This window comes from Puntigrus tetrazona, chromosome 14 (genome assembly GCF_018831695.1).
Source record: "Puntigrus tetrazona isolate hp1 chromosome 14, ASM1883169v1, whole genome shotgun sequence".
Taxonomy (NCBI): Eukaryota; Metazoa; Chordata; class Actinopteri; order Cypriniformes; family Cyprinidae; genus Puntigrus; species Puntigrus tetrazona.
In genome coordinates this window covers 25,440,742-25,464,267 of record NC_056712.1, presented here as the reverse complement: position 1 = coordinate 25,464,267, position 23,526 = coordinate 25,440,742, and the positions used below count along the sequence as shown (strand labels likewise).

The 23,526-nt window shown below is 38.1% G+C and overlaps 1 protein-coding gene across 3 annotated transcripts in view; it reads left to right on the top strand.

Annotated features, from left to right (window-relative positions):
* The window catches only part of pcdh1b (protocadherin 1b), a 144,643-nt gene extending 123,280 nt beyond the window's left edge, over positions 1 to 21,363 (top strand). For all 3 annotated transcript variants that reach the window (XM_043257409.1, XM_043257407.1, XM_043257408.1), the window contains exon 5: positions 16,430 to 21,363. In XM_043257409.1, coding sequence (XP_043113344.1) covers positions 16,430 to 16,839 — 410 coding nt within the window. In that variant the 3' untranslated portion in view covers positions 16,840 to 21,363. The remainder of the gene's footprint in view (positions 1 to 16,429) is intronic.
* Positions 21,364 to 23,526: the final 2,163 nt, after the last annotated feature.

The following is a 23,526-nucleotide window of genomic DNA, read 5'->3' as shown; positions in this document are numbered from 1 at the left end:
GAGCTGGCTAAGGACATGCCTGACTGTAAAGAGAATCCCATTAGCGAGGTCTTTAGTGTTTTGTGGGTCGGTTTTGGCCCGTCCACTCGAACTGGCACAATGCTGGCCTAGCGCTGGGCAAACAGAGGGTGCTTATTATAGTGCTGCGCTTCTGTGCCAGCCTAGCCAAGCCTGACAGCGCCAGCTCACAGCATAATCCACTCTCTCCACCTCCATCCTCGCTGTTTTCCAAATTACCTTCCATCTCTCACACTCCACAGACTGTCATGCATCCCTCTTTTGTCCTGTACCTTCTTTTGCATATGCAAATTTGACTTATTTTTGTAGTAGCATTGTGCCATGTGGTAATAGTATGGCGCTGTTTGATTAACATATTCATATACTGTGGAACTATATTGCACTCCAAGCTAAGATTAAACTAAATGATCCAGAATGGCATTTAGTCATCTTGAAAGAAGAAAATGATGGAATTGACGGTTCCTTTGTCAGTCCGTTTTTTTTTTTTTAAATGTGTGAATTTCAGTCCAGCTTTTGTCTGACTCACTTCACATGTTCTGTTGTCTTTTTATAGAAACCAGTTTTGTTTCAAAGTAGACGTAGATCCGTCTATTTTCAAAATGCATCCTATTCATCTTGTTGTGAATAATAAATCTATGCATATGTGTATTTTATTTTTTTTAGGATGTTGAGTTTACAATAAGAAGTAAAGTTACATTTGGGTATAATTAATCAGTAACACAAATTGTATGCTATTAAAAAAAATACTAAGATATAGTATTGTACAGTGCTGTTTGGGATTACAATAAAAAAGGCACACTGTGATATAAAGTCACAATTTGCAAAAACCAAAGTCACATTGTAAGGAATAACGCCACAAATACTAAAAATAAATAAATAAATAAATAAATAAATAAAAAAATCACAGAATCAAGATACAAAGTCACAAACGCCGAAATAAATTCATGATCACAAGAAAAAAAATTCACAATTGTGAGATGTTGCAATTAAGTAACTCACAAATACAAAATATAAAGTCATAGTTTGCAGTAAAAAGTCACAATTATGAAAAAAAAGAAAAGTCGCAAATGCAAGATAATAGGATAAAAGACAGAGCCCAGTAAAGGGCTCGTAAGCAATTACGAGCAATATGTTAAATCATAACTAGAAAAAGTTACAATGAAAGAAAATATCTCATTGATATGTTAAATCATAACTAGGATAAACATAGTTTTTTTAAAATACAGAGTGAAATTGTGATTATGAAATACAGTATAGAAGACAGTAGAACTTCTTTATAGAAGACATAACGGCATAATGTCTTCTATAAAGTTGCAGTTATGAGAAAAAAGTCACCTTGTGAGATGTAAAGTCGCAATTATAAGAAACAACTGTGAGCTATAAAGTCATATTGCGCAGTATAAATTAGGAGAAAAAAGTTCCATTATAAGATATTAAGTCGTAATTATGTGAAACAAAATAACACGTTAGATTTAAAATCATAATGCGAGGCATAAAGTCACATTTGGGAGAAAAGAAGTTGCAGTGTTTTTCTACAGGATGCCAGTGTTTTTTTCTTCACCTTGTTTGTCAGAGTTCATCTCCATCTGTTTTCTCTGACTTCTGTCTCACTTGTCTCCCACCGCTCTCCGTATCCCCTTAATTGTTTTCGGTCTCAGCAAACCTTTTTCCTCTGTGCCTGTGATTTACAGCGCTACGCGTGATAGACAGACAGGTAGAGGAGGGAGTGAGGGACAGGCACAGATAAGCAGATATCTGATAAAGAGGAAATGTGCTCCTGTGGCGAGGACGCTCGTTAGCGTTAGCGGTGGCTAATCCTCTCTTATTAATGGGCTCCATTGCAGTGCTGTTGTGTGCACAGAGGATTAGCTGTTGTTTGTCTCTCCTCCTGTGTTATGTTGTTCTAGCCACATGTGGGTCAGAGGGGAGACTATTACTGAGCTGCCCTGTTATATCGGCGCGGCGGCTAACACAGCCTCGTTTGGTGGTGGTGCTTAGCGTCGGTGCACAACTGAATTTACAATGAAGTCCGGGACACAAACACACACATGTACTCACAACCAGTTTATTTCTTACACCCCTAGTGCTTTTGGATGAGGGTATAGGATTTTTGTGCGTGGGCGTGTTTTCTTTGGACGGGGCTTCTGGTGTGCCACAGGGCGAATGTGTTTCTGCCCCAGTTAGGCCGCCCTGCCCTGGCATGGCCTGAACTGGCATGAGTGTGCCACTGATACCCATGGGCACTTGTTATTCTAGAGCACAGAGGACGTGGGCGCACATTTGTGAAGAAGTGCCCTGCAAACACCAGTCACCGGACACCTCTACGCTATGTTCTGAGGTCAAAGTCTGTGTGCCAGAGTCTTGCTCATTCCTAAATGTCAAAGAACAAATTCAATTTGAGCTGGAAATAGTATTGCTTTCAGCTGAAGAGTGTTGAAACAAAGGACTTTATTCTTTTCTCTCCTGTCAAGCTGTGCCTTAAAGAACCCATGAAATGGTTTAACAAATGCATTTTTTTTCCAGTCAGAAGAGACTGCGCTTTTTAAAACTAGTTGAAAACTTTTCTGCTTATCTGCCATTGGTTTGTCAAAAAGACAGACCCGCTCTAAATGCATGCAATTGGTTAAGTAAGTATAGACTAACAAAACTTTATTTCTAGACTAATTATATTAATACATATTTTCCCTCTCTACAGCTGAGATAGAATAAAGTATTTTACCATAAAATATTAAAGTCAGCTTTAAATAGCCAGTAGCCTTTGTTTAAAGGCACATTGCCAGTGAATAATCCGCTACTTGCTTTTGCTAGCTGGACTCATTCAAGAGAACATTTTTGTAATAAAAGTGTATATACCCCTGAGCATAAGATAATATCTTCAATATTTTGCCAAGTTTTTGGGGGGTTTTTTTGTATTAAAGTATGTAGTACTTTAGCATATTGATAACGTCGAAGCTAACAGAAATAATATATACAGATTAAGATCTTGACGTGTATTTCAGATATGCATTTATATTAAGTTATCAGCTATTTCAGAGGCTAAAATAAATATCCAGTGGCTTCACAGGTGTGATTGTTACTCTTTGAAGTCAAGGTTTTGAGTGTGTGTCTGTAGTTTATGTGTGTGTGAGAGAGTGCTAGCAGTGCTACCAGGAGACACTTTGCTCCTCTGTGGTAGATCTCTCTGTGGGCGATTTCCTGCAGCGAGTGTGCATGTGTGTGTGTGTGTGTGTGTGTGTGTGTGTGTTATGTGTGTAAAGATGTGTACCGTGGAGAGATCACACAGTGTGCAGCCAGTAGAAGTATTGTCCTGGTTAATTAGCAGCACAGCGGTCAGATCTACACATCGGCCTTCAGAGCTCTGACACACAAAACACACACTGTCATGAGTACATTGTGTTGATATTTCACACACTCACACCACGGTCATGCTGACATGTCCTTCAGACCACTCTCATGTATTATCTGTGCCTCTTCTCTGTCCTTTTTTCGCTCTCTGAAACTGTCGTTCTTTGAACTATTCTATGTTCTTCAATTATGAACACTTTTGGCCCTGTGGATTTTCTCAAGAAAAGATTTTTTTTTGTTTGTTTTATAAGGCCGAGGTTGCATTTATTTGATCAAAAATACAGTAAATAAGCAGCAATATTGTCTTTTTTTCTTTCAGTTAAATTACTTTTCTTTTTGAATACATATTTTAAGAATAATAATCATTCTAACATGCTGCTTTGATGCTCAAGTAACTTTTTTAATTTATTTCATTTTTTAAGTTATGGCATTTCAGCCTCTTAAACCATTTTACTTGTGTATATAAAAACTATGGGTGTTATGGCTTTTTATCATATGTCACCTTTAAGGTCTTATGAAATGCATATTTATGCTCATTCTGGCCTTTATCAGCAGTGGAGTGAGTGATTGCATGCGACTTCAGGGATTCCCTCAAGAAGAAAATAGCATTCATTTCCATTTAAAATCAAAGCTTTTTCCTAAAGGTTTATACAGCGGGGATAGCAGTCACAAAGCTTGTATTTATTTAGTTTCTTGTTTTGCTCCTTGCAAGACAAAGTGTCACTTGGCCAGGTGCAACATAGAGTGTTAGAGTCTCGTGCGCATTTGCTTGCTAGAGCTTCTGTGGCTTTGTGAGCCCATCTTGATTTTCTCCTCGAAACCACTTTGTAATCAGCGAGTCCAGAGAGGGAAGTAGTTTCATCTCATCATCTGCTGTTTTTTTTCTTTTTCAAACCATTCCTATTTCATTCCTACCTTGCTATGTTACCTCATAAGACCCCAAAGCCAAACTGAAGGAATCATAACAACTCCTCGGCAGTCTGCTAGGAAGAGCCAGAAAGCATCACGGGTCGTGTCGAGCTGAGAGAAGATGATAGGATGTTCCCCGTCTTTCAGCAGCAAACATTAGCACTGTACTTCCTGTCAGGTGAGATACAGAGTGGAAGGGAAGTGGAGAAAAAGAGAAAAGTAATAATGGCATTGTGAACTCACTTTCTTATGCCCCCTCTCACTCGTTTCTATTGTTATTCAGCTTCTAATCTGCAATGCAAGGGAATTAAAGCTGGGAGCTTTGCCCACTATCAGTAGCAGAGAGAAAAATGGATTGTGTTTAATAATGAATCAAACAAGTTCAGCAGCACACACGCATGCAATACACACTTCCTATATTTCACCTTAAATATTGAAAGCCCTTGATTCTGTGTGCAACCTTTCTTGGTGGAGGAGAAGAAAGAAAAAGACAAAAACAGAAGAGATAGAGAGCATATGGGGATTCTTTGGGCCCTGTGCCTTGACTGTGTCGAGTTGTTTTCCTTTGAAGAGACATCGGTTTCCATATTCTGTTAGTTCAGGTGGGCGTTCGTACTCTAGAAGATAGTGCTGATTGATACACTAGCTGTAAATTAAGTTTTAATCTAGCCTGCTTTTGCAAACTATACTTTAGGTGAGCGACTCATCTCTCAACCAGATGAAAAATATATGTTGAAATTGGGTCACAAACAGGAGGGAAGATATGCTGAATGCTAATCGATATAAGCATGCAGTGATATTATAAAAAACTAAAACATAATAATTAGGCGTATGAACCTAAAAGTAACTTTATGATACACACTTTTTTTGCTTTGTAAAATTCTGATGCTAATATGTGACCTTGGGCCACCAAACCAGTGATAAGGTAATTTTTTAAGTTAAGTTAAATAAATAAGTTTTCAGTTGATGCATGGTTTGTTAGGAGAGGACAATATTTGGCTAAGATACAACTATTTGAATATCTAAAATCTGAGGACGCAAAAAATGTAATAAAATAATAACAGTGAGTAAGTTGTCGAAATTAAGTTCTTAACAATGCATTTTACTAATCGTACACTACGTTTTGATATATTTACATTAGGAAATGTACAAAATATATTCATGGAACATGATCTTTGTTTAATATCCTAATGATTTTTGGCATTAAAATAAAATTCAATAATTCTGACCCATACAATGTATTGTTGGCTACTGCTACAAATAACTATGCTACTTATGACTGGTTTTGTGGCCCAGGGTCACATACATCTGATATTTAGCTTATTGTTTGTTACATATGTTGGGCTAAAAAAAAATCACAGTTCCACTGTTGTTCATGTTTGAACAAAAAATGTCACAAAACATTTTACATTAAGCTATTTTGTTAGTGTGTTGGGTCAGCGATTGATTTCCAATGTAAAATCTGGGTCTTGAAGCAATAACCACTGATTTAGACCAACGTGGGGTTTGACCCAGAACAATAACATACTGACACAAATCTATTTCCTCTCTCTCCAACCATCCAGTGGCTCCATCCCATCCCTAGAGGCATGAAAAAAGAGAATAAGGAAGATAAGTTGAATTGTAAGCAATGCTGCACATTGATTTATAACTAATGTGCCCCTATGAGAAAAGCATGCAAGAAAGAGCACATTATTTATTGAAAAACAATAAATCTGGCCTTTAAGATAATCTGTGGTTCATTTTAGTTCAGTTTTGACTCTGCTCAGTTTTTACTCTAATACTATTCACTAAAAAAGACATGTGTTATGATTTCTTTTGGAAGTATTTTAGTATATTTTTCGGTTATCTTATCTCGTTTCAGCCTCTGACAAGATAGAAAAAGAAACACAGGCAGTCTAACTTGAGAGATACTTGCCCGAGGCATTATTAGATTTAGCTTGTATTAACTCTGTTTAATACAGCAAGCCATTTGACTACGTGAACAGTATGTGAAATGATGGTAGATCTGACTTATCTCCTGAAGTTTGTGTCTTCAGGAGCTAATCACCACGCAGATCAAATGCAGAACTCAGTTCTGTTTTCATGTTCAGTGTGGAGAGAGAAAATGCTAAATGAAAGCAACGCTGCTTTTTTGTCTTTCCATTTTCTCAGATAATGATGGTAAATTTGGAATTTGGAGCATGAAATGTTGCTACAGTGGCAGAGAGAGAGAAAGAGAGAGAGAGAGGGAGAGAGAGGGAGAGGGAGAGAGAGAGAATAAGAACAACAACAAGAGAAGGATAACAACAGAGACATCACACAGCAGTGCAGCAAACAAAACAATCATATTGCAGTTCTAAAAGCTGAACGTGTCCCATTGAGGGGAAGAATCATTCAAAAAGGTCAAAACTTATCCGCATGACTGCACTCTTATAGGCAGGATGGGAAGCCGACTGTTTTAATATGTTCCCCTAAACAACAACAGCATAAAGCATCCCAGCCCAGCATCCTGACGATTAAATTAATGAGAGAATATCTCGTTACTCTTCTTGCCTCAGCGCCGGATGCAGATTTAGTGAGAACATTATTGTAGTTATTGTTTTGTTTCAATGCCCTTGGATTTCAGATGCCGTTTGAAAGGTCAAGGGCCCCTTCAAATAAAACATCACTTGTCTAACACATTTTATCTCTGTTCATTACACTTGATGTTTTTTTAGTCCTCGGTTCTAAATGGTGAAGAGCACTGGTATTTTTTGTCTGTGTTTGTTTCAGACGTATTTTAAATCTGTGTGTTAGGGGCGTGGATTGTTTTTAGTGTCTCTTTCGGCAGACTGCAGTTACAACAGTAGGTGGTGAAACGTGTACTTAAATGTCTTTAAAGGTGCAGTATGTAGAATTGACACTGTGTGGTTGAACTAGATATTTCAGTCCAAATACAAAAATACTGAGAAGGGTATTTTTTTTCAATCGGCCTCTCCTTCTGAGATTTGCACATGCAGGTTGCCAGATTGTTGAAGTAAAGTTGGTTAAACTGGCAGTTGGCAGGTTACACAGGGCAAAACAAAGACAGACATGCCGTCATGGAACACATATTTTCAAAAGGATAATAAATGACTACAGCATTGTCATTCAGATAAACGAGTATGTAAGCTTAGCATTTTCCCTAAATATCTGCAAATATATTATGGTACTTTTATGCTTTAGTAGAGTAAAAAACGTACATACGGCACCTTTACGTGCTTATTTTCATTGAATATATCACTCAACAGATTCATTCCAAATCACACTGAATCATTAAGAAATAAAACATACGATCTGATGTTACAAAAACTACATCTGTATGTTTGTTTGTTTATGAAAAGATTGTGAATGGATTTTAAGTAACCATTCTTACCATCAGCAACACGCTGCCCATGTAACATGCAAATAATTGTCTGGAGATGCTCAGATACACTCATTATGCCTCATTTTTTTCCTCATATGGTGAATTACGTGATATTCGCTATAGGAATGAACAAGCATGTCAGCAGTTTGGGACACAGTATATGCATGAATGATGTAAAATGTTCCTGTTGCTGAGATTCTCTCATCCACATTGTGAGTTCAGCACCACAGCAAGTTGTCATCATATATGTAAGCACAGGAAAAAAAACTTTTAGCTTTCTGTCCTGTTTGCTACTGACAGCCTGTCAGTGACAGCTACTCTCAGTTGTTTCATGAGAAAGTCTCTCGGAATTGTGCTGACGCTTACATCATTACCATAGCCACCGATGTAGATATACTGCATGTTGACTACGCTAAGCAAACTGATTCAGTTTCAGCGCTTACAGTATGGATAGTCGGTCCTAAAGTCTACAGTTTGTGTTCACAATCTGCATAAAAGTCTCAATAATATTTGATAAATTGATTACCTGTAATATTTTACAATGCATCAGTTTATTAATTTTCTCAGTCTCATATTTTAAAAATAAACAGTAGCAACTACCATATTTGAGTGGAAACTATAGCTACCTTGGTAAGGATTCTGGAGCTTTTGAGTGTTCCATTGGGAAAGGTGAGGAAAGAGGAGGATGCTGGGTTGGCAGATCAATATAAGGTGAATGTCTAGGATATATCGCAGCCCATGCATCCCTGACCTGCTAAGATAAGAGTAGCTTACTCTCTGTGGAGGAGGGATAGATGTTGGCTCCCTAGATACTGTAGAATAGTAATCCTGTGAGCGTGTGTGTATGAGAGACTGTGTAATGTGTGCTGTGCTGTAGAAAAAGAGAGGAAAAAGGCTCATCATGTCCAAAACCAGCATATGGTCTCTCTCAAAACAAGATGTCCGACAGCCATATGTTTGCATGCAGGTTACACACACACTCGCTCACACACACCATCACAAACACGTCACCCTTCTGGTGATCTAATCTCATATTCACACACCAACACTCTTTGTAAGTGTGCCCAAATCTGCCTGTGGTTTCAGGACTCTTTTGCACACACTTTTAAACACACTCACATATGCTTACTTTTTTTTTTTTTTTTGGGAGCAAGGGCACCGGGGCTCAGGGAAGGTAGTGCCGTGACATTTTGTCATTCTGAATGACCCCTCCTCTGACCTCCTACGCGACCCTTTCTCCTTCGAGGCTCTCGGCCGCCAGAAAGAAAGACAGCATTGCGAAAACACACTCAGCAATATGACACTCAACAGTAACTACCCAAGTCAATCTCTATGGGTGTGCGCCGCTATGTAAAAATGAACAACTTTTAATATGCATTTGTCAGCTTTTGCCTCCTAACACTTGTCTTTTCCTCTCTCGTCTGTCATGGTGTGTAACACTGTGTCTACACTAGAAGCTTTCGATAATGTGTTGCGATGCATAGTACCATAACGCCTTGCACTGGAAGTGTAATATATATATATATATACATACAACAGATATTTTTAATTAGTAGGCCAGATACATCCCCACATGGCACTGATGTAATATTCAGAATTTATTTAAATATATAATATATTACATTTCTGAAAGAAAAGAAAAGGACAAAATGACAACAGCAACAACTTGAGTATTATTTAACGTGAGAGTTTTCTGCTTCGTTAATTCTTATTTATTCTGGCGCAACATTTATGGCTAGTGTAGGCATGATATAACTTCTGTGGCATTAGCTATAAAACGGATAACCTAATTTATATCTTAAAGGGATAGTTTCCCCTGAAATGAAAAATGTTCAGCTCAATATGTGTGGTTTAAATAGGGTCCGTGCTTGCATGTGTGAATGCTTCTGTTACGCAGAATCGCTCTACTCGAGCAGGCAACATGAAGAACCTATTAATATAGGCACAGGCATAAATGCATGCCACTTGGCTTATAATATGGACACAGGCCCGAGCCTCTGAGTGTGAGGTGGCTGTCTGCTCTTTAAAGTGTGACTGCCAGGGAAAAACACATCTGCAAAAATGACTTCAGTGTCTCTAAACCCCTGCCTCTTTGCTTTGAATAGATAAGCAGGATCATTACCATTTAGTTGAGTCTGTTAAATATATTCTGTTATTCAGTTGCTCTTTTGTTGTTGTTTTGTTTCCCCTCTGTTCTTGGTGGCTATTCTCGGAGTTTTATTTTTTTTTCTAATATTGCACATTTTGGAATGTTTTTCTCTTTCGCCCACTTTCTTTTAGAATCAAACAGGGATATTTACAAGGAATGAGCCCAATCATTTTGTTTGGTTGGAAGGAAAATACTGGATAGAGGATATCCATATTTATCCCACGTTCTCCGCCATCCTGCCTTTTCTTCATGTTATAATGAATCACCCCAAACCATAAATATTAGTGTTCTTTTCAAAGAGAAATCAAAGGTCTCTAATGATGGCAGATAAGGCAGAATACCTTTCCCCTAAGTTTGTGAGCGTGTGGATGTGTGCATTTGTTTCTCCTAAATTAAAGCCGGCTGCTGTCCTCAAAAATTCAGCTCATCTCAGTTATGCGCTTCTCTCTCGACTGTGGTCCTAAAAGCTTATTGAGACGGGAGAGAGCGCAGGCCTGAGGGCAGCTCACTCCAGCCATACATTTATTCACTTTTGTAGCATGATTGAAGTTTCCCTCCACTGATTTCTGGAGGGTGAAGAGAGAATCTTTCCTTAAAAAGAAATTCTCTCTCATTCTTCCTTTCTTTCTTCTGTGTCCCTCAGTTCTTCTTCATTAATAATGAAAATGATTTTGTGCAGCATGACATTTGCCTGTGAGTATGATTCTAGCGAGATCTAATTTTTGCAGAAGTCTCGCTGAAAGATTTTTCTTCTTTTTAGCAGGCCTGCCAATTTAGTGTAATAAATTAGGACGATTAATTATACCACGAGTAAAAAAAAAGTGCTACGACCCCTGTGTAAATTTTTTATACTATTCGAACAGTTTTTGCGAGTGTATATTGAATTGAAGGGAATGATTAATTGTGATTTATCAGCACGTTATGTGTTTAATTCAATTCTGTCTCAACAGCTCTGCTTTTTGCCACGATTTTAAGTATTATTTCAACATATTTCAATGTCCAACCACGCTACTGTTGAAAAGTATGAGAGTTTTCTTTTTAAGTCTCTTATTCTCAATGAGATAGCATTAATTTGCTCCAAAATAATGTAAAAATGATACAGTGAAATATTACAATATCGTTTTCTAATTTAATATATTTTAAAAATGCGTGTTATTCCTAAATGTGAACCTTGAAGCTAATATGCTGATTTCATGGTCAGGATACATTCCTTATTATTATCAATGAGAAACACAGTTGTGCTGCTTATTATTTCGGTGGTAACAATTGATTTATTTTTTTTCAGGATAAAAGTTAATTAAAATGCTCTCGTGAAATGTGTGAATGTAGTGTAAATAGTGTAAATGTATTCGTAAACGAACAGGAAGGAAACAGTGGTAAGAAAGAGGGCAAGGAAAAGACAATGAAAAGTGTGGGAGGCTGTGCTACTTTTATATTTATAGCTGTGTTCTATCCCCCTCTGTCAAAAGTCATTTAGACATAAGCCATAATTACAGTTATTCATTTTCTATGGCACAATGAAACTTAGCATAGAGCATGGTTCATTGAAATGCTCACACCAATCCCTATCTCACCTCCAAAATTAAACTGAAGTCTGGTCGCACTTGTCGGTGGACTGGCTAATTTCATTAGGCTTGTCCAATCAGGCTGGTTTCCTGTGCAGCGATTAAGTCTTATTCTTGCTAAAAGGATGATGTTGAATGGTGAATCATTGCTCATTGTGGATCCGAGTCCAAGAACGCTATGTACAGAATCAATTCCAAAGCGCTCTTGAATCAACACTGACGTAAGTTCAGTGCAATTTTTATGAAGACTTAGGGTGCTGTGATGGCCTATGGACACTGATCAGTTGGGTTTGCTCCTTTTTCATCTATCCATTTGTCTGTATCTAGCCTACAGAAGGCTTTTGTGTTCGCTTTTCTTCTTCACAGGCAGTTGTTTAGGCCTTCAGCACAATCAAACGCTACACCCTTGCTTCATCTTCAATGATTCAGCTTGTGCACAGACGAACTCAACTTTAAAACATTCATGAGTGGAAGATGTTATGCAGCTTACCCTAGTTGATTTAGCCGCAGGCTACAGCCTTTCTCCATGTGCTTATCTTCCTAAGCCAGGAGGAGATTCTATGCAGCTGATGCATACTGAAACACAGCGTGCCAACATGTGGAGGTTTGCAAAATGACACACGCCGCTCCCCTCTTCCCTCGGCTGGCAGAGTCGGGAGAGCAAATTTGGTCAGCAGGCGAGGACATTGATTTTTGCGGATCAGATAAGTTCCATGTTTAACAGATGTAGGCCAATGGGACACGGTCCAAACGATGGCACTCTCTGACTCTGCTCAGAACTCATTTAGGCCCGTAAGTGAAGCTTTGGCAAAGGGATGCTCTGGCGAAGAGCGTTGGGGAACGTAAGCACAAAAAAAAAAAAAAAGAAAAATGTTGCAGAGGTTTAAACAGCTCCTCTGTGCCAGTGAGAGTGGTGGAAATGAGCACAGCGTCATGTAAAAGGGACCGTGTCTATGAAATAGAGTAGAATTTAAGATTTGAAATCCCTCAGTCCACCTGCAGTCAAATGATATGAGTGGAATTTTCTAAGAATGAACTCTGTAACCTGATTTGCTTTCAAAAGATGTTCATGCTCACATCATTGAAGGCCACCCTATATATGTCTAGCAGGCTTTGGTCATTATGTAGAATAGATTTGACTGTATTGACATGCTATGCTGCATGAAGCATGCTCTGCATGTTACAAAACTACCGGACAACCTTGTGTTGTTCTTAACCTGTATTACTTTTTTTTCTTTGGAGCATAAAATAAGATAGGAAAGAATAGCTAGCTTTGTCAGTATGATGATAGTCAGAGATCAGGTTTGGAACAAATAAACAATGACTGAATTGCTTTAACGTATAGTAACTCAATATTAAGTCATATGAATTTTATTTGTTAACAAATGATTTGAGAACAAAAACTGAGTGTGCATTGGTGTGTACTGTAAGTTACATTTTATTAGTATAAGACAAAACACAGCTAATAATTTAAATATAACGGTATTCGGAACAGAAATTGAAATCTAACTGAATTCATATACAGCTTCTTTGTCTGTTTTGTGTACTTGATGTTAACTGCATTATATGTAAGTCACATTACGTTTTAGTTGGTTGAAAAAAAAGTGCATTGTGGAAATAGATTTTCTGTACCGACTTGCATTCATTCACCCAGTATCTTTTTTGTTATGTGGTACAACATGTATTGAAACTGGCAATGGAACAAGTCTAAATTTAAACCTTCATCAATACATTGATGCCACAAGCAAACCACCAGCTAAGTGGGAATGTTTGAATGTGGAGCAGGACTTGCACGTCTGACCCCATCATTAGATTCCCAAATGAATATCTATTGGATCAGTCTTGCTCTGTGTTAAATTCTAGTTTAACAGGCTAAAGTTGTAAGACTGTTTGATTCTTTGTTTGATTTAAGTTCATTTGAAATCCTGATGGCCATGATTTATTTGCAGTACACAACTGAACCCAGAATTTGCATAGATCAAACTTACATAACAAGCTTTTCAGAGTAAAACTGCATATGTGAGTGAAGCATTTTTGCACATCTCACTTGTGTCTTGCTCTTGTTGTTACTCACTAATGTAACTCTTTAGTGGTGTGGCTACTGGCTATCTTTTCTGCTTTTGCCATTAGACAGTGCAGTGCCTCTTCTCATATTGTGAGCCGCTGTTAGCCCAGCCAGGAGAAAAAGCACTGCTTATGGACATTTTTTTATTTTTCCTAATGTAATTGCACTCTTCATATAGGTACCTTGATTGCTTGTTATGTTGCTGCTATTGCATTTAACTATACATCAATAATACAATACATCTGAAATAGTTCCTAATAATACACTATATATGGCAATACATTAATACATTTGAACAAAGCTTATTATTAATACATTAATACCTTTTTTAACCCCTCTTTAATGCTTTTTTTACATTTTGTTCCGTTTCAAGCCCTTACTTCATATTTTACTGTATTTTTTCCCTTTCTTCTATCCTCTCAAAAGCAGCGTGTCGATTAATTAATAGCTGGCTAATTTAATTTTCCTAAAAGTAATAACTTGTTTAAGCACGAATAAAGAGTGACAAGGCAAAGTCCTAATCTGCCAAAGTTTAATTAGTCTTAGCGAGGTTTGCATACAAGCAGACGGGGGTCAGGAGTAGAGGACATCCCAGCGAATGACAACGGAACGAAGGGTAGAGCAGAGGCGAGGTGGTGGGGGTTTCCATCAACTCTGCCTGTCTGCTTCCATCCGTGCACACGATCAGCCTGCTCTCACACACAAGGGATTGTGGGATAGTTGGAGTGTTGGTGTTAACTGTCAAATAAAGTCTGGTTTTCCCACTGCTACTCTCCACACCTGTCACCCAGGGCAACCTGTGTGTTGTGGCCAGAGCGGTTCGGCTCCCCTGGGTGGCTTTAAGGCATAGCCAAAGCTGAAAATCAATTGGCTAAAACTGTTATAGAATGAAGTGAAGAGCCTGCATATATTACAGATAGGCTTAGAGGGCCCTGGGGTAAATGAACAATGAGCTATTGACTACACCAATGCACTCTTACAGTGATTGTACTTGGTACTATGTTAAATACATGTTGAAAATAATATATGTATATATATATATATATATATATATATATATATATATATTATGCGTTCCCTCAGTTGACATCTATTTTTAATTTCAAACACTGTCTCTACTCTGAATACACATAAACTGCATAAAACAGGAGATAATTAGGGAATAATTGGCTCTGATTGATAGCAGGGGCTTAGTGAGGTGGATACCAAATAATAGATTTGATTTTTTTTCATCCTCTAATACACACGAAAAGCTTATTCTTATTCATTACTGTCATGTTGATGAAATCATTATGACTCTTTCATATGAAAATCCTCCACCTGCATGTCAAACAGCCATTCTTACCTATAATGAAATGGTCAATTGGACATTTTGACAGCTGCACAATTGGACATGGAATTCATGAGAAAAACAGCTTGAACCTTGTATGTATATTTCCATCCCTATCACACCCCAGGGGCACGACAGTTGAATAAAAATGACACGAAGCAAATCTCTTGTGCCAGTCCTCCATCACAGAAGAGAAGAGCTGAAAAATTCAGGGAGCCCAGTCTTAACACATCTCTCCTCTTTACTTTAGACAGCACCAAATGTCAGATACTCATCTGGAAATAATTTCCATTCTATTATGGTGACAAGGGGCCAGCGGAATCTAATTAGCTGTAAAAAAAAAAGTGCTAGAGAGCCGGATTGGGGATGATTGGTGATAGGGCCAGTGGTGCAGGGCCGGCTCTCCAGCCTTCAGGCTCAGCAGGAACACTCTTGAGGTTAACTCCAACTTGAAGGAAGGAGATAAGAAAAAGAGAGAGAGAGATTCAGGTGCTGTGTGCCAGAGACGAAGGTCTCTATTGGTCTGTCAGAGTCTTAACTTTGAGTATTTTTCCCTAAATGATAGTAAAATAGAAATATAAGAGTAAAAAGGGTCCAGATACAGTTTGGCTTTTAGTGTCTAGTTTTGCTACTTAGCTCATATGTCTATCTATATATATTTCTGTCTGTCTGTCTGCAAAAAGAAAAAAAAAACTATATGTCGGTCAAATACCCGGGACAAAATAATGTTGTCCACTGCTTCAACTCACAAGCCTTTCATAGAGCTCAGACATTTAGGGAAATAAATGTTTCCCCCTCGAGAACTTGCCATTCTGCCTGCCCCCTTTTCTCATGCACACTATCAAACTAATCTAATGTCACTTTCAGAGGAAAGGTTAGGCTCCGCTTTTGCATTTATATTTTCCAGACAGAGAGTTTGACCTTTGCGGATCAGACCGTTATTTTTGCTTCTTGTGATGCCATCCAGCTTCACCAACCTTTTATAGTGAAGATTAGCATCCACACTGATTGGTTATAGTGAACAAGGGCGAGAATAGGCTGAAGATTTTATTTTTTTTTTGCACGGCTTTGATTGACTGCAAAAGTGAAATTGCGATGTCAATACTTATTTATGCTTTTCAATAGTAGGCTACATTTAAAATGTTATGTAATTTGTTTGATTTATGATTTGAACAGGTTTAGTTGATGGATTTCCGTGAGCGTTTACTAGAGGAATCAATAATTAATAATAGAATATTTCCCTACTTATTATAAAAAAAAAAACACTTATGGCTGGTGGCAACCATGTGTTCCAATTCTTGAACATTTTACTCTTGTGAATTTTTGTGAAATTAAAATCATACATACATCACAATCAATGCATCCCAATTCGAGAAACAAATAACTCTTGGTTCTTTTTTTGTGAATTGCAAGCAAATAGCGCAACCGGTTTATTCTGACTGGTGAAGTGACTCAAATGAGTTGGTCTCCTTTAAGTAAATATTATAGGCATTATGCATATTGCTTATGCATGTTGTAAGTTATATTTCAGAAATATTAATAACTAAAATTTTATTACATTGCTTTATAAACTATGAAAACAGTATGTTTACCTAATCTTAAAAAACTCTTGAAAACATTTTGTACACATTGTTTTTGCATTATTAAAATGATCTCTATATTACGTTTTACTTTGTTCCAGATCTGAGGCCTCTACCTGATGTGGCCATGACGGGGAAATGCACACGCGAGTGTACAGAATATGGCCACTCGGATTCCTGCTGGATGCCTGGACAACCCTCACCCAACCGCACCAAGAGTGCCAAGAGCGGGCCCAAGCTCTCCACCTTCGTGCCTTACCAGGAGAGGGAGGGTCAGGAGCGCCTGATGGCTGACAGCAGCTCTAAGCCTCACGGAGAGGAGCGGAGCGGAGGCGGGAGCAACAAAGTGGCCAGCATTCGCTTTTTGCCTCCTTACACTAGTGCCTATTCTACAGGCGGCGACTCTGGCAAGGACTGCCCCCGGGAGGAGATCCCCCTGAGTCAGACAGCCGATTACGCCCCTGCCACTACACCCTCCAGCCAAGGCTCCAAAAGAGAAATCTACCTGTGATTCACCAGTCGTCCGCCTAGGTTCGATTCCACATTTGATCCAATTTACTTGTGATCAACAATGCCTGTGAGAGGATAAAAGGCCTCGTTGTCAAAACACCTGCTAATTCTACCACACCACCCGATTTACACAGACGTCTCGACGTGCATCTCCAATCCCCTCAGCCATAAGCCTAATGGCTGACACCAAACAGCTAGAGACCTTCTTTGAAACCCTCTGGGTTATACACAGCCCTGCGCATTGTTAGAGGCTCTGGTAGCCGAACTGATATGAAGGGAATAATTTGAAAAAAAGAGAAAACCATTTTGTGAATATGAAATGAATTACACAATCCCCATGTAAACTTCTAACGAAAGAATGTAAGGACAATTTTTAAGTGAACTTTGTGATAATTTAATGTCTATGTTATATTCCTATTTGATTCGGATTTGTTTGTTGATTTTTGTTAGGGTTTTTTTTATTATTATATACAGTATATATAAATATATTACTTATGATCAGACTGTAGTTATGCTTACCTTAAAACATATACACATCCAAATAGTACTTTTTTTTTTTTCTTCTGTGCGTGTGTAACTAAGAACTCGAGCCAGAAGAACTGGCAAACCAAATACTGGCAATCCAAGAGGGACATACATTCTTAACACGTATACTTTACAGAAAAGAAAACATTCACCTTTCTTTAAGCACTGAAGAGAAACCGTTTCTTACATTTGTCTTTTTTCATAGGAAACTCTTTTCTTAATGTACAGTGATGTAAATACTACACGTCTGACGGAACAGTTTTGATTTATGATTTAGCTGTACAGACCCTCGAGCCACGGCTTCCGTTGACAATAGTAGAAGGGACATTGCTCAGAGGATTTGCCTCCCTGTCAGTAAAAGAAGGACAACAGTTTTGGACCTTGGAATGCTAAAGATAATCCATAGTATGAGCCTCTGCAGTCTAACAACTTGGGACTCGAGCGGACATGGAATTTGGGGCAAAATCCAAGGGAAACAAATGGATTAAAGCAGGTTTGCATGATGCCATTTGTCATTTCGGACAAATTTGACGGGCTTCATCGGTTCCCAGAGGAAGCTCTCCAAGTGACTTTTCCTCTGTAATACTCTCGTACTTCTTCAAAAGACTATCTACAAGTAGCTGAGGCTTTAGGTGAGTTGCCCTCTGGAAGAGCTTTGTTCAACCCATCCCATCCGTAGGGAGGAGCAACGACTTTCACAAAAAAACAAACAAAAACAAAACAACAAAAAAAAAAAAAGAACTGTTCATGTGCTGTGCAATAGCCTACTCGTTTTCGGACATGTCAAACTCTGTTGTCTAGATTTGTGGTTTTGTCAGAGATCTCGGCTCTGCTCTGTGGTGGGTCTGACCTTGTCAAAATGAACGCTCACAAGAGGTAGACGGGTTCAAAAATCGTGACAGCAGAACATTTCTCTCATGTTTGACCGCATTAAAGTTGTATTCAACAAGTCCAGTATATTCTAAAACATCAGAGATTCTGTTTAAAATGTACTTTGAACGTATGACATGATAAGACTCCTGCAGCGAGCTCAGAAACGTCTAAACCTCACTAACCTATTACCGTAAAGTCACACTGACACTCGCCTAAAGGGGGCAAAGTGCTAATTTCCACAACTGAAAGCGTGGTCTTTCAGAGAGAGATTACAGAAAGTTCATTTAGGGCCGTTATTAAAAGAGGCTGATTGTAACAGGGATTCCATCAGTTGGGATGCAGGTCAGCAAAAGCTATAATAAGTATTCGAGGCCCACAAAAAGTACACCATAATTTACACCATGTCACACAGCTAAAGTCGCCACTTAAAACCAACTATTCAGCTCCAGCGATTTGGCAGTTAACTTTTTAGGCGTTCATACAATATTGTCAGAGCTATGTGCTTTGTGTTTAATACTTGGTAAAGTCTCCTTTAAAAAATGCAAAGGCTGGTGTCTCAGGTGACAGACACCTTTGATGTGACACTTCCTTATGTGTGTGAGAATTCATTTAGTTCACGGCTGACCCCTTATTTGAACACTGGCAAACCAAACACCTCAATGACTAAGTAAATAAGATGTATTTCCAGTTTGACAGGGTTTTTGGTCTCTGCATGCCCTGCGACGCCCCCTATGGACAAACATTGCCGAGCTTGTCGCAGCCTTGGGGCAGACCGGAGGAGATACTGAAAGACCTCACTCGGTCTAAGTGTTGATTTGAGAACACTGACACTCTCGCTCCATTGTACACATTTAACTTCCTGTTCTTTTAATCATCCCAGTGATTACTGACCTTAAAGGTGTTTTCTGCAGTGACAAACAGAAGCTGCCCAGGCTGCATGAACCCCAAACGCTGCATGACAGGTAGACAGTCTCTCGCTCCCACTGGGAAAACCTGGAGTTTATCCCCGGAGAGCAACTGTCACAGATACTGATAGGTCAAATCACTCGGAGTGTGTGTGCGTGTGTGTGTGTGCGTGCGTGTGTGCGCACACCTGTGTAACTGTGTAGATGCACGGAGGGATCCGTTCACTGCCTTTAAAGCAAGAAATTTTCAAGTGCTACACGTTAATTTCAGATTTTTGCTAGGATTTTTAATGGCCAAATTGTGTTGTGGCATTTCATTGAATAGGATGGCTCTTGCTGTGTGAAACATTGGACAACGGTGAAGAGAATATGATGGAAAATAAATAACATGTCTTATACACTCGGCGTAGGGTGAAAAACAAGCAAGAATGCATTATATAAGAGGAAAGACAGTCCATGTCTTTATCATCCTGCAGTTGTAGCTGTTAGTTCGTTAGTCAGACAGCAATATATTTTATTCTGTCTTTTTTGGTAGTTTCTTAATCAAAGAGACCAGTGTTAATGGAAGTCTGAATGAATCTGTGGCTAATAATGTATTCTCATTCAGTGTGATTTTACTTTATTTATTTTTTTATTATTATGGTTGTATTTATGGTTTAGTTTATTGTTTAAGAAAATTGAAGACATTCAGATTTTTTTTCCATACCAATCTCTCTTTAGTTAATGATTTAAGTTCCACACAACCCCGTTAGTTATTAGTTTTCGTTATCCACAATACAAAGCAAAATTTACCACATTTTATACATATACATATTTCTTTTTGGTGATGATGATGATGATGATGTTGTATATTGCAGCACAGTGATGAGCAAATAATGTAAACAATCACTTATTTTTGGCACCTAAAGCACAGAATATTGGTTTGTTTTCTTTAGGATTTTGTCTGTTTTGTGATCAGGCTCAAATGGAATCTGCGTTTTTTTTTTACGTTTTTTTTTAAGGGAAAAAATCTGTGTAATGGATTTGAACATGGTAAAATGGGTTAAATAGAGCTTAATCGGTAGCTAAAAGCGTTATCAAATTAGCCAAATATTTAATAAACCAACACACGAGGGGTGGAGGATGTGTATGGCTTTTTTAAATAATGGGCGTTCCGGTTCTGTGGAAATCTATGGAGCTTTCTGCCGGCTCAGATTCCGTGTGGGCCTGTTCATGACTGATGTTCAATTTCATCCTACTGTAAGCTCTATTTCATTTGTGCTGAATCGTGTATTTGATTACATGGAAATCAATCAAATCCAATGTGACTTAAGAATCAGTTCTTTGTCTGACACATGGACTCATTTTGGAGCAGAGCCACCCGCTGCATTTGTCCAGGTATTAGGAGTTATGAACGAACATGTCATCGTGTTGTAATGTCACCGTGCATAATGAGGCTCACCATGCATCTCTGCGCATAATAGAAGTAGAGAGTAAACAGCATCATTCTACCCCTCGAAAAAGATTAAAAACGAAATCAGTAATTTATTTTGTGAAGCGGTGGCTGAGCGGCTTCATTACTATGACTTTGGCTCTGAAATGAACCGATAGCGCTTTAGCGGTTTGTGGGCGTCTGCCTTCGTATGATTTCGATATTAAAAACTCTACACTAAGTAATTGAAGAACAGCCACCGTTTAATAGATAATTACAGGAAGTACAAGTTTGTAGCCTAAGTGTTGGTTATATTTATATCAAAACGCTTGTGATGCCTTGTTTTCTTTGTACAGTTTTATGTACATGCTAATAACGTGGCTTTTAAAAAAAAAAAGAGAACAAAAAAAAGAACATGTTGAAAGACAAATTGAAATTGTAAAATATTTTTAAAAGTAGAATATGTTAGGATGAGGGTGTTTGGGGGTACACGGTTGGTGTGCCAGTGTCTAAAATGTCATCAGTAACCATTCACTGGCTTCTAGTCTATTTTAAAGTTTTACTGTCTCTTTTTATGAGTCTTATTTTTTTTTCCTGAGTTTTGTGTTATTTGCAAAACAGTGGCTTTGAAAAGTTTTAGCCCTTATTCGTTCCATTATGTTCTTATCAATATCCGCATGTTAAACACGATGAGGAAGAAAAAAAGAGAAAAAAAAAATGTTGTCTTTTATTTTTGCTGAGCAAATCAAAGAAATACTATCTTGTAAGTACTCCTTCCTTATAGCTTTACAATAAAATACGTTCTGTAAAACACTGTGTCCTTTATGAACTGTTAGTGGCTATATATACACACACACATATATATATATATATATATATATATATATATATATATATATATATATATATATATATATATATATATATATAGCTTTGATTAGCACAGTTTATTTTTATTTCATCAGGGAAAGTGCTTTGAAAATGGGTTCCCTCTTTCAAGTCCATTCTTTGGGGAACACATGTACCACATTGTACCATCTTGCAAACAACTAAAAGTGAACTTCCTGATTCAGCACATCTCATCCACTGAAAAGCTTTGCTTTCATCAGTCTTAGCAAACCTGGCAGAGTTCAAATTCTCCTAAGGTTCCTCAGCTTGTTCGTAATGTGTGGCATTTGTTCCTTGGGAGAATAAAGCCCTGTTAACCCCATTGGATTTCTTAACGTGCCAGTGGCACTGCCAAGCGTGGGTTTTATCGATCGACATAAACACAATGGAGTCCAAACACACACGCCGACACTCACCCTAACAAACTGTCTCTCATATGCCACAGCCATACTGTGCAGCGGCACCATGCAGAACGCTTGGGACCCCAGAGATCTGTGGGAACCCCTCAATGTCATATTCTTCAGCCTTAAAGTGACAGATCCTCCCTTGTTTATATTATTGTAAGTCACAGCTAACAGCATTTTAAAGTGATACTTCATCCCAAATTGTCACCATTACCTCATTTTGCTTCAAACCTGTTCCCGAAAATGAGAAATTTAACAGAGTGTTGAAGCAGTTTCATATGACGCATTGCACAATATTATTTCAAACAGATTCAATATCTTTGTGCGGGAATAAGCTTTATAAATCTACATTTGTAGACACTATGGTTCAGTTTGGGGTTGAGACAATTTGTTAATGTTTTTGAAAAACATGTCTCGTGCTGACTAAGGCTACATTCATTTAATCAATAATACAGTCAAAGTTGTACTTTGAAATTAATTTTAATAGTATAATCCAATTATATAATTATTTATTAATGTGATGGCAAAGCTGCCATTACTCCAGTGTTTTTTTTATTATTAAAATAATTGAACTTTAGTACAGGGACCAATTCTAACTATTAACTAACCAAAAATAAAGTGGGTAGCACTTTATTTTACAGCCCTGTTCCTCATGTACTTATTATAGTAATTACAATCACTAGGTAATAACTAAGAATGTACTAACCCTGAACCTACACTATAAGCAAAAGTAAGTACACATGCTGTAAAATGAAGCTCAACCATAAAGTTTGACCAAATGATAATCAAAATAATTTATTTCCCGTAAACCATTTGTTTATATTTGAAAAGGGAAATTAACATGTCAACACATGATTGATTTCCATTATGCAGGCACTTTTGTGGTCTGTGGATGCTAGAAAGTCATACATTATGACAATACAATTTTTAAGAGAACTATTTTCATTTGTTTTTGCGTAACCTTTAGCAAACTCTGAAATCCAGCATACTATTGTTATGGAGTTAACGAGATGTGAAGCATGTGGATCAATATGCAAGCGTTTATTCAGGAACACCGTCACAAACACAGACTGGGTCGCATAACAACAAACTGTTATGGCAAAGGCTAAACTTAAGAATCCAAAAACGGTCTTGAGTCAGATGACAGCGAACAGCATCCAAAGGGTTCAACAAGAGGGGTAATCTGTAAACATGAGCAAAAATTGTGCCGCAAACACAGTCCGAAACAGCAAGACAAAGAGTAAATCCAGATATACAGGCAAGAATCAGCAACCAGGAAAGCAGGAAAAACACAATGAGACTTTACTAAGACTACAAACTAGAAACTAAGATATGGAAATGGCTCCTTCATGCCAGCTTCACACTGCTGAAATTAATGAGATGTATATCAACAGAACTAAGATACGTTCGGCAAAAAAAAAAAAAAAAAAAATCACAGCAGTTGAAACTCTGCCACGCTTTTTGTCAAGGGTTATTTATTGAGGAGTTCTTTATTTCCTTCCATGGCTGCTGTGTGCATGAGGAGGATTTACCGAGCCCCTGAGTGGCTCCCTTAGGGCAGTGCTTGACTGAGGGTCAGTGTTATCAGCCTCTAGGCCGATAGAGCAGAGGTTTTACTCCACAGCACAGTGGCCGCCCTCGCCAACTGTAAATATTGGTTCTTCCGCGCAGGCAAATGAAGT